Consider the following 15,113-nt stretch of genomic DNA (forward strand, 5'->3'; position numbering starts at 1 on the left):
AAGTTTTTTTTTGCCTCAACAATAACAACCAGTAACAACTTGTCACTTAAGATTTGTTGTCAGGTAGTAAAAATATTGTAAAAATATTATGGACATATAATTTGTCTAAAATTATATGCAGGAAAAAAATAGAATTAAATTCTTAATAGGTGGGACAACCATGGGCTTGACCCTTTTTTTTAATTATTAAAAGTTAGAAAAAAATGGGCTTAACTTAAGTCAATAAAGCCTGGGCACTGTATAGCCCATTTGTTATTGTGATATATAGACCTGTATGGCGGCAGTTTGGATGAAAGGGTAGGGAGGAGTAGAGACAGACTCACTGGCGCTAGTAGTATATAACAGAGACTCCGCCCACTTTGGCTAACTAACGTTGGTCTCAAAAACAAAAATCCTTACCTGATAGATTTAGGCCAAAACGGTGATGAATGCTTGTCTCTCACTATCTCCATCAACTCCAACTTTGTGTAAGGCGCCATACCCCACTTACTGCCAAAAACCTTCATGCCCAAATTATCAAAGCTGGCCTAGAGCACTGTGGTCCTTTGCCCAACACCCTCATAGACGGGTACGGCAAATGTGGTCTCATTCAAGATGCCCTTCACTTGTTCGACGAAATGCCTCACAGAGACCATGTCTCATGGGCCTCCATTCTCACTGCCCACAACCAGGCCAACCTCCCCCACCTAACTCTTTCCATGTTTACCTCCATGCTCAAGGATGATGAATTAGGACCTGACCATTTTGTGCTTGCTAGCCTCGTTAAGGCATGTTCTACCTTGGGTGATATTAGGAAAGGCAAGCAAGTGCATGCCCACTTTGTGTTGTCCCCATTTCGTGACGACAATGTTGTCAAGTCATCCTTGGTTGATATGTATGCCAAGTGTGGATTACTTGATAACGCACGTGGGGTTTTCGATTCAATTTCTTTGAAAAATTCAGTTTCTTGGACTGCTATGATATCCGGGTATGCTCGACATGGGAGGAAATCGGAGGCTAGTGACCTGTTTCAGAGGGTACCAGTCAGGAATTTATTTTCTTGGACAGCATTTATTTCAGGGTTGGTACAGAGTGGGAATGGGGTTGATGCGTTTTATTTATTTATTGAAATGCGAAGAGAAGGAGTCAACATAGTTGATCCATTAGTTCTTTCAAGCATTGTTGGTGCAAGTGCTAATCTAGCAGTGCTGGAACTTGGGAAGCAGATTCATGGCCTAGTTATCACTCTTGGTTATGAGTCTTGCATATTTATAAGTAATGCCCTTGTAGATATGTATGCCAAATGTAGTGATATTCTGGCTGCGAAGGAAATTTTTGGTAGGATGCAACGAAGAGATGTAGTTTCCTGGACTTCTATAATCGTTGGGACAGCTCAGCATGGGCAAGCAAAGGAGGCATTGGCTATTTATGATGAGATGATTTATGCTGATGTGAAGCCAAATGAAGTGACCTTTGTTGGATTGATTTATGCTTGTAGCCATGTTGGCTTAGTAAGTAAAGGCCGTTATCTATTCAAATCTATGAAGGAGGATTATGGGATTAATCCTTCTCTGCAGCACTACACATGCTTCTTGGATCTTCTTAGTCGGTCAGGACAGCTAGATGAGGCTGAGAATCTCATTAATTCAATGCCATTTAAGCCTGATGAACCTACTTGGGCAGCTTTACTAAGTGCCTGCAAGCACCATAATAATATTGAAATGGGAATCAGGGTTGCTGATCATCTATTAAGTTTAGAACCAGAAGATCCATCTACATATATACTGTTGTCTAATATTTATGCTAGAGCGGAATTGTGGGAAAAGGTTTCAAAGGTGAGAAAGTTGATGGCATTCATGGAAGTTAAAAAGCAACCAGGCTATAGTTGTATTGAATTGGGAAAGGAAAGTGAAGTGTTTTATGCTGGGGAGACCGCTCATTCTATGAAGGATGCGATTTTTGGTTTGCTTAAGAAGTTGGATACAGAGATGAGGAGGAGGGGTTATGTTCCAGATATTAGTTCTGTTTTACATGACATGGAGTGGCATGAGAAGGAAAGACAACTATTTTGGCATAGTGAGAGGTTGGCTGTGGCCTACGGGTTGCTTAAGGCTGTCCCGGGGACAGTTATTCGGGTAGTGAAGAATCTTCGTGTTTGTGGAGACTGTCACACAGTTTTAAAATTCATAAGCACCATTATGAAGAGGGAAATTGTTGTCAGAGATGCCAATAGATATCACCATTTCAAGGACGGAGAGTGTTCATGCAATGATTTTTGGTGATTTTGCAGCTCTGTGTCGGAATTTTTCTTTTGGTTTTTCATGTCTGCCATCTATTGATCATAGGTTCAAGTCTGAATCTGCTTATTTAAGCGTCTTGTATTTAGCCTTTTCCTTTCATTTTGGTTTTTTTAATTTCTGAGGCTTGCTAATTTTATTGGAACACATATGGCCTAACCTGTGTTGCCATCACCAATGGTTTAAATGACATTGATCTCATATTTTCAACCTCCAAGGCAAGGAAAACATAGGCTTTACGGTGAAAGTGGTTGACGTTTACCTATAATTGTGGGTATTGCATCACCACTTCAGGGGATATGTATTCCTTGACGAATTGTTCTCTCTTATTTTTGCTTTTGGGAGATTACTCTTTTAAATTTTGCTCTCTTTGGATGATGGAATTGAGTATCACTGGCTTGATGAAGCAGAATTTATAAGAAGCATTGTGAGAAATTTCATTTGCTTTGTTGTTTATTAATTGATCTTGAACTCTACGTCACTAGAGGTCGTAGAGGATAGTCGATCCTTCAAAGTAAAGGAGCATATTTGTTAAAGGAATTTAGGCATTTACAATGTAAAGCTAAAGGCTCAGCAGAGGCTGCTCTTTTGGATCTGACTAAGACATTAACTATCTTGTTCAAAATAGAATCAGTCTATAACCAAGCAATGAGCTGTAATACTGATCATGAGTCCTCAACTGGTTTTAGATGTTTGTCTAAAAATTATTATTAAAAAAAAAAAAAAAAAAAACTGCATTGATTAGGAGAAAGAGTCATTATAATTTAGGCTAAAATACAAAACCCATCCCCTATGTTTCACCATAATTCATTTTAGTACTCTAACTCTGCTTTTATTCAATTCAGTTCTCTAAGTTTTAAAAGTATTCAATTAAGACCTTAGTTAGTATTCCATTAAACTGTCTGTTAACTATCATCAAAATTGCATTTGTTTTGGTCTTTCACAATATTTAATTAATAACATTATTATTTTTTTATTTCTTTTAAAAAAGAAGATAGAATTTTTATATATAAAAGTAAGAAAAGACTGAACAAAGAGGCCTGGACCCAGCAACTACGAATTGATAGATAATACCACAAGGTCACACTATGAATTCTCAATCCATTCCCCTAGTGCCAATAAGAGTTTGGAGCTATTATTAGACGATACCAGTCAATAATCTAAGAACCTGAAAGTGATCTTGTTTGAAAATTGAATAGTAAAGAAATATACTTTCAAAGTGACTAAGTAGGTCTACATCCTTGTTATTTCCTTCAACTTGCTAACAACTAACTAAACATTGTTTTAGTCAGTGATAGGCAATTTTAAAGTGATCAACAATTTTGTCTTAACGAAAGGACTTTCTTCAATAGATGACGCGTGAAAGTGACCCTGTTTGCAAATTGAAACTTGGAGAAATATACATCTTTTTTTTTCCCCTTCAACTTGCAAAAAACGTTGTAAATAATATGGGTCAGTCATTGCATGCCTTATATTTCCACATTGAGGTGATCGTTGAAGAACACCGATCCACATTCATAGTTTGATCCAACATAGTTTGCACATCACAATAGAATACTTGCAGAAAGGAGAAAGAATGCGTGTGAAAGACTTGAAGGAAAACGCAAAACTTGAATTAGCATTTAGCACATGAATTTAAAGTTTGGACTCTATTTCAACAATGACATGATATGGATTTAGTAGGCCTTTATTTATTGTATGCATTTCCTTGCTGAAAGCAACCAATGCATTATTAGAGGTAACTAAGAAAATTTCTAAATTTCCATATTCACATGAATTGGTGTAATTTGAAACTTTGATGGAGACATGCCGCTTAGGGATGGCAATTTTGCCCCGCCTCACTAATTAACTTGCCCCTCCCCGCTTCGCTCCATGCGGGTTTTTCCTGCCCCACAAAGGTGGTGGGGAGGGGATCGGGCAAGATTTTAGCCCTGCACCATAGGGCGAGGCGAGGATGGGTTTAGACCTTTTAGACCCACCCCGCCCCGTCCTTTCCCATCCTTGCCCCACCCCGCGTTACTAAGGGTTATAATTGTAAATTTTTCATATCCTAAAACCCTACTATTTAAACAAATATATCAATATTAGCTTATTTTATTCTACCCAATGTGGTTCTTTGCCTTTATTTTGTTATGTGTTATACTATGAGATTTTTTTTTGTGATTGTCTTGTTAAACACTTGGATATATTATTCAATTTTTTTCTAAAAATTGATTTGATTTGATGGGATAAATTTAGTTGTAACTTTAAGCATATTTTTATAAATGAAATAGGTTTCATTAAAAAAATTTGTATTAATTGTAGGGCAAATTAACAAAAAAGTAGGGTTTTATGAGGTGGGGCGAGGCCCTAAGGGGCGAGGATGGAGTAAGAAAGTTTTCCCCGTCATGCGGGGATGGGGCAAGATAATACCATGCGGGGCGGGGATAAAGACCCCATCTTTTGGCCTCGCCCCGCCCCATTGTCATCCCTACTGATCAAATCTCAATATTTAATTTGATAAATTATACCAACTTACTTGAGGTTTTACGAAGTGTCGGTTTGGCATTTTATAGCTTGGTCTCTTTTTCCCCCCATTTTTTTTCTTGGCTTTCAACAAATAAACAGATATATTAGCCTTTTAAAGAAATTATTTAATTTATTTCCCTTTTTAATAAATAAGTTATAATAAAAAAACGCAAAGTAAAATCGTTCAAAATGATTCGTCCTCCAAAGTAAAATTGTGGGAGGATGGAAAAGTATGAGGATAAAAAAGATTTTAATTTCTCTCATTTTTGTTTGGTTGGAAGTGGAAAAGTAGAAGGATGGAAAAAGTTTGTCTAATATACGGTGTGTGGCCACAAGCCTATTATGGTTGGGCCCTAAGCTGTACAATACGCAGTCTTAGGCCCATTATTGATAGGATCAGTTAGTACGGAATGAATGGTAGGTTAGGCTGAGGTCTGCTCGAGCCTTGGTGTCGTTATCGCTTGGACGCATCCCGGAATACATTGATAGTGCCTTAGGGAATACTGCCGCTAAGCACCATTAGGCATCTAGCACTAGTTCCAATATTCAAATTCCTGTTTCCAAAGTAGGGCCCATTTCTATGAGGAATAATCCAAATGGGCCCCACCCACACGAAGATTGTTAGAAATCAATCATGATTGACCTACTATGGAGAGACTATAAATAGAGGAAAAGGGGTTAGACACTAAAAAGGAAAAAGTTAGATAATAGAGAGAGAACGAGGGAGGAAACACCGGAGTAAAGGTGTCTAGTCAGCCTGGTTAGTAGACCTCTAGGGCCTAAACTTGTCCATGGGAACTACCTGTTGTAGGAGGGAGAATAGAGAAGAAATAGAGGTGAAGGAGAAGGAGAAATAGGAAGAAAAGTGTTCGGTTTAGCCATTCTTTTGGGCCTTAGTCTACTTATCTAGGAACTTCCCATTGTAGGATACTCAAAAACCCACAATAACAAGTAGATTGTGAGCCCAATTATGAGTTTGGCCCAATAACAGGGAATTGGGCACGCACAATAGGGATAAACCCCACTATTAGGATGAGTATCCTTCAAACACTCAATCACTCATCTTAACACTTCACTATTGATTTTGACAACTCATATAAAATCAATTTAAATTTGAGCTCAAAGTTAAATACACTTAATAACCATGTGGACAATTCTTAGGCCATGGGTTATGGGTCGGGTTGAATCTGACCCAATTATTAATATCTTCCACCCGTCCATACTGGGAACTAAAGTTAGAACTAGACCCTCTCAATCTCTAATTCAATCCTTTCTTCATATAGAAAATGGAGTGTGTAGGGTATGAGTACTATATTAAGTCATCATCTAAACTAACGTAGTACATCACTCATAATATCTCATCTATGTCCCAAATTTATCGCACTAGTTCAAGTTTTTTAATACCACATGAGTTCAAAACTCAAAGCAACATTTGATCCCATAGCATATAGAATGCTCATGATTATGTTGAAAAACAAATATTCATCATAATCATTAGGACTATATGCCATAGAATGAATAGTGTTCTAAATAATCTTTGAGAGACACTCATGCTAATTCATTCACACTTGACTGCTTTCCTAGACATGCTCTATGAGATCGTAATTTATCATGGCCCTAAGATGACATGCTAAGTAGCGACATCAAGCCTTCATGACATAGTTCTAGGTCAAAAAAGGATTAAAATAGATCATGTAATGGTAAACGAAGCCTCATATAGTGACAATGTAGGGATTTATACAACCACTCCCTTAATTTGTTGACTACAACATTTATAGTATAATTTGTATGCTACGGCAAAGCTCCCACTCGCTACTCAAGACGATTAGTTGCTCACTTTCCAAAATGCCAAAGTGATCACTATGTTTCATCCCGCTCACTACTCAAGCACTATGGTGATTGTTCATGTGAGTAGATTAATCTAAGTATGGTGACATATTCTCAAATAATGTGCCCATTATGCAATATCAATCACATCACAACATGAATTAAAATTAATAACCTCATTATTGCATATGATATGAATAATCACAATGTTTACAAGGTATCAAAAAGAACATATCAAATCCAACAAAATTTCAAACTCCTACGATGAGTCTAAAACACATATTTAGCAAAAACACATATTTAGCAGTGACCTTAGTAAGTGGATCAACTGCCATCTTGCTAGTGGAGATATGTTGGATGATCAACTTTTCTTGTGTAATAACATTGCAAGTGTTGTAAAATAGAATGTCTATTTATTTGGTTCTACAATGGTGTTTTGGATTCTTGGCATAAGTCATCATTGTTATTGCGATATCTTGTTAATTTTAAATTCAATATGGTTCATGAGCTATCATTTTAAATGGAATCCAATTTTCTACAACGTGAGGTTAAATTAATCCTTACGAATGGTCAAAGTTTTGGTCAAATCAAGACCGAACCCGAGTTGATCATGGATAAACTAAGTTAAACTTTTGACAAATGTTTAGAAATATTATTTTTGATGTGAAATAATGAAATTTAACCATTGGGTGAATCTTTGAAGCCGTTGATTGCAAATCAACAATGGGCATTTTGGTCATTTTAACACTGCACTCATGAAATTGGTTAATTTGATGTTCAATTGAGATAAATTAAAATATTTTTAACATTATCTTGATCCCAAGGTCAAAATTGTAATTTGAAAACTTTTTAAAGGATAGTTTATCTCTAAACTAGTTTAAAGAGAAACTCTTCAAACTCCTCATGTATCTTTTTATTGGATACGATTTTGAAAATCTAACCATTTGATTTAATGTAGTTTATATTCTTAACATTCATATCAAATTTCGTTCAAATCAGATGTTATTTACTATTCGATCTATAAAATTATATTTTATGCATAATTTTAGATTACAAAAACTTGAAATTTAAACATTTGATTGATGATATAGTTATCTTCTTTAAATTTTGCAAGCATAGAAGATGTAATAAGAACATTCAATTTTATTGTTAGATTTTCAAAATGCACATCCAATAAAATGATATTGGTAGAGTTTAAATGATTTGCAGATAAACCTTTGCCTTTTTTAAAAGCCAAATTGGGATTTTTGGCACCCAAAACGAGGGTAAACAAAATATGATATTAACATTGTCAACCATCACTCAGAGAGAGAGAGAGAGAGAGAGAGTAATGATTGAGAACAGAGAGAAAAATAAGAATATAGAATTATGGGTAAATTACAGCAACCTACCCTAAGATATGGGATAATACCAAACACATCAAAAAGTTTTTAAAAAATGACCAATTTGGCCCTTAAACGCTAACACCATTTGTGTACCGTTTATTAAATCATTTATATCATTTTTTAAGTTTTCCTTTTCCTTTGCTCTATCTCTTTACTTTCATTTACACTAGAAAGACTCTCTCTCCTTCTCTCTCTCTCTCTCTCTCAAGCTCAAGCCAAGCCAAGCCAAGCCATAAGGTTTCAAACTCAACAAAGGACCAACAAACTCCGCCACTTGAACGGTTTTAGAACCAATATACCCACAAATCTCACATGTTTGAGGTTTGGTTTTTGTTTTGAAATATTGTGGGTTTGGTTTTTGTTTTGAAATATTTTTTATTTGGGTATGTTTGAGGTCTGATGGTGGATGGTTGTTTAGTTTAGTTGATCTAAGTTTGATTGTCTTGTGTGATACTGGATCTAAATGGGTTGATCTTGATTTGATTATTGATATAGTGAGATATTTTTTTAATGTTCTATAAAAAAAAATTCCCAAATGAGAATGTATATGGTTTTGAAAAGTGGATATTAATTTAATGAGAATTTTTTTTGGAATGTTTCTTAACTATATGGTTGTTGTTAGGACATATGTGATTGGATGTTAGGAACATATGTCAATATTTTATGTATTGGCTAATCCTTTGACAAAATGCATTTTACTTGTAATTGGGTAGATCTAGAATGTGTTTAATACTTCAAGAAACAATATTTCAAGTTCAAGTGTTAACGCCATGCAAGTCTGTCCAAGAAACAAGTGAAGAAGTGTTGTTCATTAAAACTCGACAGCTCTATCGAGGTTTAAAAGAGTTGTTTCATCCAATCCGTGAATATGTGTTTGAGCTTTCTTTTCTCACAACCCTAAACATATATAAGGATTACTTTAAGGGTCGTATTAGGTTGCACAGTCAAGAGCACAATTGCACAAGAGCATAATTCCTCAAGTGTGACCGAAAACCTAGTTTGCCCTAGTTCTTGAAGAAGCTGTTGTGTTTGTACACCATAGGTTTTGTGACCAAGGAACTTTATGATCTTCAAGTCTGTCCAAGAAACAAGTGAAGAAGTGTTGTTCATTAAAACTCGACAGCTAGCATCTATCGAGGTTTAAATGAGTTGTTTCATCCAATCCGTGAATATGTGTTTGAGCTTTCTTTTCTCACAACCCTAAACATATATAAGGATTACTTTAAGGGTCGTATTAGGTTGCACAGTCAAGAGCACAATTGCACAAGAGCATAATTCCTCAAGTGTGACCGGAAACCTAGTTTGCCCTAGTTCTTGAAGAAGCTGCTGTGTTTGTACACCATAGGTTTTGTGACCAAGCAACTTCATGATCTTCAGGTGTTGAAGAACAAAAGAAATTTGCAACCAACCTCCTTCTCAAGTTGGTGATAAAGTCGCGTACTGGAATCCGCGCATCTATTAATTAGTCACGTACTATGAGCCGTGCAATATAAGGAGAGATTGTCACTACAGAACAAGTCCAATTGAGTATTGGGGTAAGGGTTCAAAAAATAGGTTGGTATAGGTATTGGGATTGCTTTACTTGTAACTGCTTGTTTTGATAATAGTGGATTCTCAGGAGTGGTGACCTTAAAATCACCCGGTAGGGTTTTTGCCATGTAGGTTTTCCCCATTCGTAAATAAATCACCATGTTAATTTATTTTCCGCTGCATATTTAGTTATTTGGTGATTTTTTTGTGCTGTCACGCTTGTTGCATGCAATTGAACCTAATTAATTCACTTAGCTAATTAATTGGTTAATTTATCACAATGGGTCAATACATTTTTGGCCTATTAGTTGTGTATATCTATTGGATACTAGTTTAAGCTTGAGAGTGAGTGAGAGACATGTGCTTATATTATAGTTGAAGAAGAGAGAAAATGAAGAATACAAATGAACTAAAAAAATGTTTGGGAGATAATGAATAAATGGCATTACACGCTGTTTGTATTTAAGGATCAAATTGGTCATATTTTAAAATTTTTGGATGTATTTGGTATTACCTCAAACTTCAAGATTACTTTAATTTACCCTAAAATTATTAAATTAGTTTTTTTTTAGAAGGGTAAATTATTATATTATTGAATGGTGAATCTGCGTTGAGAAAATAGATATAAAGTTTTGAAAACTAATTTGTACAGTAATTTTGAGAACAACTTTCTAAAAACAATTTTGTAAAAACAGTTTACAAAACAAAATAACATTTAGTGGGACTCGCCGATTTGTCTATTTAAATCACCAAACTTTTTTTTTTTTGAGAACATCACCAAAACAATTTTAAAATAGGGTTAGAGCATTCTCATCAAAGGTGTTAAAAATGCTAAATGCTATTTTTTAGCATTTTTAACACCTCAAATCACAAAAACAAACATACGATAAAGATGCTAAATCTTAAAAATTTTAGCATTAAGCTTAACAACTCACTGTAGCTGGATGGTAAAAAAAAATATATATATATATTCTCACCAACTCTCACTTCTCACTTCTCTCTTCTCTCGTCTCTTTCTTCTCTCCCTTCTCTCTCCCAATGGTTGTGATCCAGCAATGGTCGTGGGTCGTGGGTCTCTGACCTGCGTGGGCATCGGCGTTAAGGGGAGATCGGCGTGGGTCAATTGCTTGTAGTTCGGCATGGGTCTCTAATCAGCGTGGGTCTAATCGGTCCACCCAAAACACCTAGACTTCGAATCAAAACTCGACAGAGACGCCAAATCCCAATGCCACCACTCGGTTTCACTACCTGTCGTTGACCAATCAATTCTGTTCTTCGTGGGTCTGAGTTTGTGAAATTTTTGCTTTGTGGGTCTGAGTTTGTGAAATTTGTTCTTCATGGGTCTGAGTTTGTGAAATTTTTCCGTTCATTGTGGGTTTGGGTTTGTGAAATTTGTTCTTGGTGGTTTAGCAGTTGTGGGTTAGAGTTTGTGACTTGTTTGTGATTTGATTTTGGGTTTGTGATTTAGTTTTGGGTTTGTGATTTTCTTGTGGTTTGATTTTGGGTTTGTGACTTATTTGTGGTTTTGGTGGTTGGGATTTGAGGTTGTGGGCGGTGGTGGGTGTGGGTGTGGGATGTGGTGGCTGGTGGCAGTGGCAGTGGGCTTCGGTTTTGCAGTTGCTTGGGTTTTCTTATGGTGGGTGGTGGCTTGGGTTTTCTGATAATGGTGGTGGCTGGCAGTGGCCGTGAGTGATAGGTTGGGTGTTTTTTGTTTGGGAGAAAAGATATGCATAGAGAGAGGAAGAAAGAAAGAGAAAGAGATGCATTGACAATAAAAAAATAAAAATATTTTAATGAAGTGTTAAAAAAAATAAAATGTTTGATTTTTTTTTTTTTTTGGTAAAGAAGGGAATTTCATAAAACACTAAAAAGGAACAATACGGTCATAGGCCATCCCAGCAGAAATCAAGACTCAAAAGCAAGGAAACATCTGCTGGGGAGTCTAAGAAAATTACAAAATCTTGGGAGAGCAAAGCTCCCCTTCTAGCTAGTGCATCAGTGCACTTATTCGCCTCATGATAACAATGATTAATTTGGACTCTAGGAATCTTACCTAACTCAGTCTTATAGTCACTTACTAAAGCATCAATGCAATTCCGATGGCCATTAGGTTTCTGCAGAAGATCAACAATAAGCTTGGCATCCAACTCGATGATCACAGCAAGAAGCTTGAGGGCTATGCATAATCTGAGTCCGTCGCATAGAGCCCAAAGTTCCGCAGCCACACTAGTCGAATACCCCACATTTCTAGCATAACCTTTAGCCACTCTCCCTTATCATTTCGGGTTAGGCCTCCACCACCCACCTTCCCTGGATTTCCAAGCGAAGAGCCATCCAAGTTAAGCTTGAACCAGACAGAAGGGGGGGAAGGGGGGGGGGGGGAAGCCAACTGACAGCAATCTGCCATCAGTTGGTAGGCTAATTTTCATTAATACCAATGTAAGCAAATTCCGTTACTTTAGCGAGGACATCTGATTTTAAATTTCACTGCCCACTCTCTTGTCTAAATACCACACCATTCCTATTCAGCCAAAGAGTCCAAATGCCAAAAGAAAAGATAATACCCTAACTGATACCCAAAAAAAGAGAGGTTTTAGAGTTGCAGCAATTCTTTTGAAGCCAATCCGAAGTATTTAAACTAAAGAAGATAGAATCAGCCATAGGAGGGGATAAAGAATTCCATAGATTACGAGCAACTTGGCAATCTCTAAGAACATGTAAAATGGACTCCATACCTTCCCTACACAGCTGGCACACCGGAGAAACTTCCATACCCCTTGCTGCAAGAACAGTACTGATCGGAATGCTCTTGTGTAAGCACTGCCACACAAAGCACTTGATTTTCGGGATAGTGAAAGCCTTCCAAATCCAGCCCCCATCAAAACAGCCTTTGTAATGACCTTCTTCCTCCAATTGAGCAAGTTTATAAGCTTATTTTAGTTCAAAAACCCCACTCAGAGAAGAAGACCAAGTGATGCAATCCGTATTGCAAGCATAAAAGGATATGGGGGTAGCTTTGATTTCTGAGATCAATCTGTCAAGAAAGGTGGAAGAACATCCACTCCAAGTCCAACCCGAGAACCCAACCACATCTTTTAAGGCAATCTGCTCTTCCCCCCTATTAAGAGGTCCTGTAATTAAACTCTGAAGTGGTCCTCTATCCAACCATTTATCAAACTAGAGCGATAACTTGTTGTCCTTACCAACTACCCATTTCGCTCCTCTTTTGAAGCTGATTCACCCTTTTTGATTGCTGACCAGGTAACTGAGCAAGACTTGAAAGACCGAATATTGGACAACCTCCTCGGGGTGCAATACTTTTGAGAGAGAACTCTAGCCTAAAGAGAGGAAGACTCGGTATGAAGACGCCAATTTAACTTGGCTAGGTTAGCAACATTCTTAGCTTTGACAGCTTGGATACCCAAACCCCCATCTTTCTTAGGCTTTGAAATTTTCTTCCAACTCACCAAATGAAGCCTCTTCTTGTTCTCTGATGAACCCCAAAGAAAATTACGACTAAGTCTATCAATGCTATTCAGAATCTTTGCTGGGAGGGCATTGCATGGCATAGTTGGGGATTGTGGTCGTCACAGCTTGGGTTAAAACAAGCCTACCAGCAAAGGATAGCTAATTAGCTTTCCACCCGGCTAGTCTGCTTTGCACCCTCTCAATAATAAACCCAAAGTCTTGGGGTACAGCCGAGTGATTAATAGGAAACCCCAGGTATTTTCCTAACAAGGGAGTAGATTGGAAGCCCAAAATGTCACACAGTTCAGCCCTAACTTCGAAAGACACATTGGGAGAGAAGAAGACACAGGATTTCTCATGGGTAACCTTTTGGCCTGAAATGCTACAAAAAGAGTCCAACACCTCCCTAACCGCCACACAATTCTTCCGATCAGCCCTTGCGAAGAGAACTAAATCATCAACAAAAAATAAATGTGAGAATGTCGGACCACTCCGAGAAGCCTTGATGGGGTTCCAAAGATTGGAATTACACTTATCAGCAATGAAGGCTCCCAAAACTTCCATACATAAAATGAAGAGATAAGGGAAAAGGGGATCACCTTGTCTAATACCCTTGGATGGAAGAAAAGGCTCTGAGGTACCTCCATTGAACAAAATGGAAATAGACGAAGAAGAGACATAATTCATAATTAAGGAGATCAGCTGGTTGGGGATTTTGAAGAGAGTGAGAGTGTCTCTAATGAAACTCCATTTAAGCCAATCATAGGCTTTTTCCAAGTCAATTTTGATTTCCATGCTCCCACCTCTCCCCCTCTTCTTAGACATGGAGTGGATAATCTCCTGAACAATAATCGCATTATCAACTCCTTTCCGACCCGGCACAAAGGCTGTTTGAAGCAGAGAAATAAGTCCAGGAAGCAATGGCCTTAGTCTAGCCACAATGATCTTAGTGACTATCTTATAAACCATATTACATAAGCTGATAGGACGATAGTGGTTGAAGGTTTCGAGGTTTTGACATTTAGGAATAAGAGTGATTAGAGTCTAATTGAGATAAACCGGAATTCTCCCTGAGGCAAAGATACCTTTCACTTCCTCACGCACAGAGTCACCAACCAATAGCCAAAATCGTTGAAAAAACCCCGCATGAAGACCATCAGGATCAGGAGCTTTGAAAGCTTTAAGAGACCACAACCCAGCAGTAATATCATCATTGGATACTGGTCGGACAAGAGTCTCTGCCTCAGCCTTATTTAGACAGTGATTCCAAAAAGGAGGATTCCAAGCAGACCTGAAGGCATAGCTGTGGCCAGAAGTAAAAAGATTCGAGAACCCTTTTCTAATATAGTCAGCTATTTCTCTTTCCCCTTGAATCCAATTACCAACACTATCTTTCATGCACGAAATACGGTTTCTCCTTCTGCGAACCGAAGCCGAGGTGTGATAAAAACTAGTATTCCTATCCCCTTCCACCAGCCAAGTTATCCGGGATTTCATGGCCCAAAACTCCTCCTCTAACTTGGCAATTTCGTTGAATTCAGCTCTCAAATCTCTCTCCAAATCCACCAAAACAGTGTTAGGATTAACCGACAAGGCTGCTTGGATACCCCCAAGTCTGGCAAGGACTCTTTTCTTACGATGAAACAAATTGCCAAAAATATTCTTATTCCATATCCTTGCTTTATCCACAAAATTAGAAACAGCCGCAGATAGCCTAGTTGGGCTGGCCCAAGCCTCTCTCACAATCCTCGGGAAGTCCGGGTGGGTCAGCCACATTGGCTAAAAGCGAAAAAGGGCGCGGAAACTTGACATCTTGACTCCTATTCAGCCACAACAATACAGGGCAGTGATCAGAGTGTGCTCTTTCAAGGTGTTGAACAGATGCTTTTGGAAATAAGCCATTCCACTCCGCGTTAACGAATACCTTGTCTATTCTTTCTTGGATGAGATTAGTTAAAGGACGCTGATTTAACCACGTGAATCGGGTCCCAGAAAAACCAATGTCAATCATCCTACAGAAGTCAATGCATTCTTGGAACCGTAAAGCTCTACTAATATTCACAGCTCTCCCCCCGAATTTATCATTTCCCATCAGAACCTCATTGAAGTCCCCTGCCAT

At 37.8% G+C, this 15,113-nt stretch overlaps 2 protein-coding genes across 2 annotated transcripts; one reads left to right on the top strand and one right to left on the bottom strand.

Moving 5' to 3' along the window:
• Positions 1-301: 301 nt before the first annotated feature.
• LOC142605777 (pentatricopeptide repeat-containing protein At4g14050, mitochondrial) lies at positions 302-2,483 on the top strand. Its single transcript, XM_075777217.1, has one exon. It carries the CDS (start codon positions 429-431, stop codon positions 2,259-2,261), a length of 1,833 nt encoding a protein of 610 aa, XP_075633332.1. The 5' UTR covers positions 302-428; the 3' UTR covers positions 2,262-2,483.
• Positions 2,484-14,038: 11,555 nt separating this feature from the next.
• On the bottom strand, positions 14,039-15,113 carry LOC142607348 (uncharacterized). The gene is made up of 2 exons (XM_075778834.1): positions 14,738-15,113; positions 14,039-14,673 (listed from the first exon to the last, which is right to left on the bottom strand). Exons 1-2 carry the CDS (start codon positions 15,111-15,113, stop codon positions 14,039-14,041), a joined length of 1,011 nt encoding a protein of 336 aa, XP_075634949.1.

The sequence above is a fragment of the Castanea sativa genome, chromosome 1 (genome assembly GCF_040712315.1).
Source record: "Castanea sativa cultivar Marrone di Chiusa Pesio chromosome 1, ASM4071231v1".
NCBI classification, from domain to species: domain Eukaryota; kingdom Viridiplantae; phylum Streptophyta; class Magnoliopsida; order Fagales; family Fagaceae; genus Castanea; species Castanea sativa.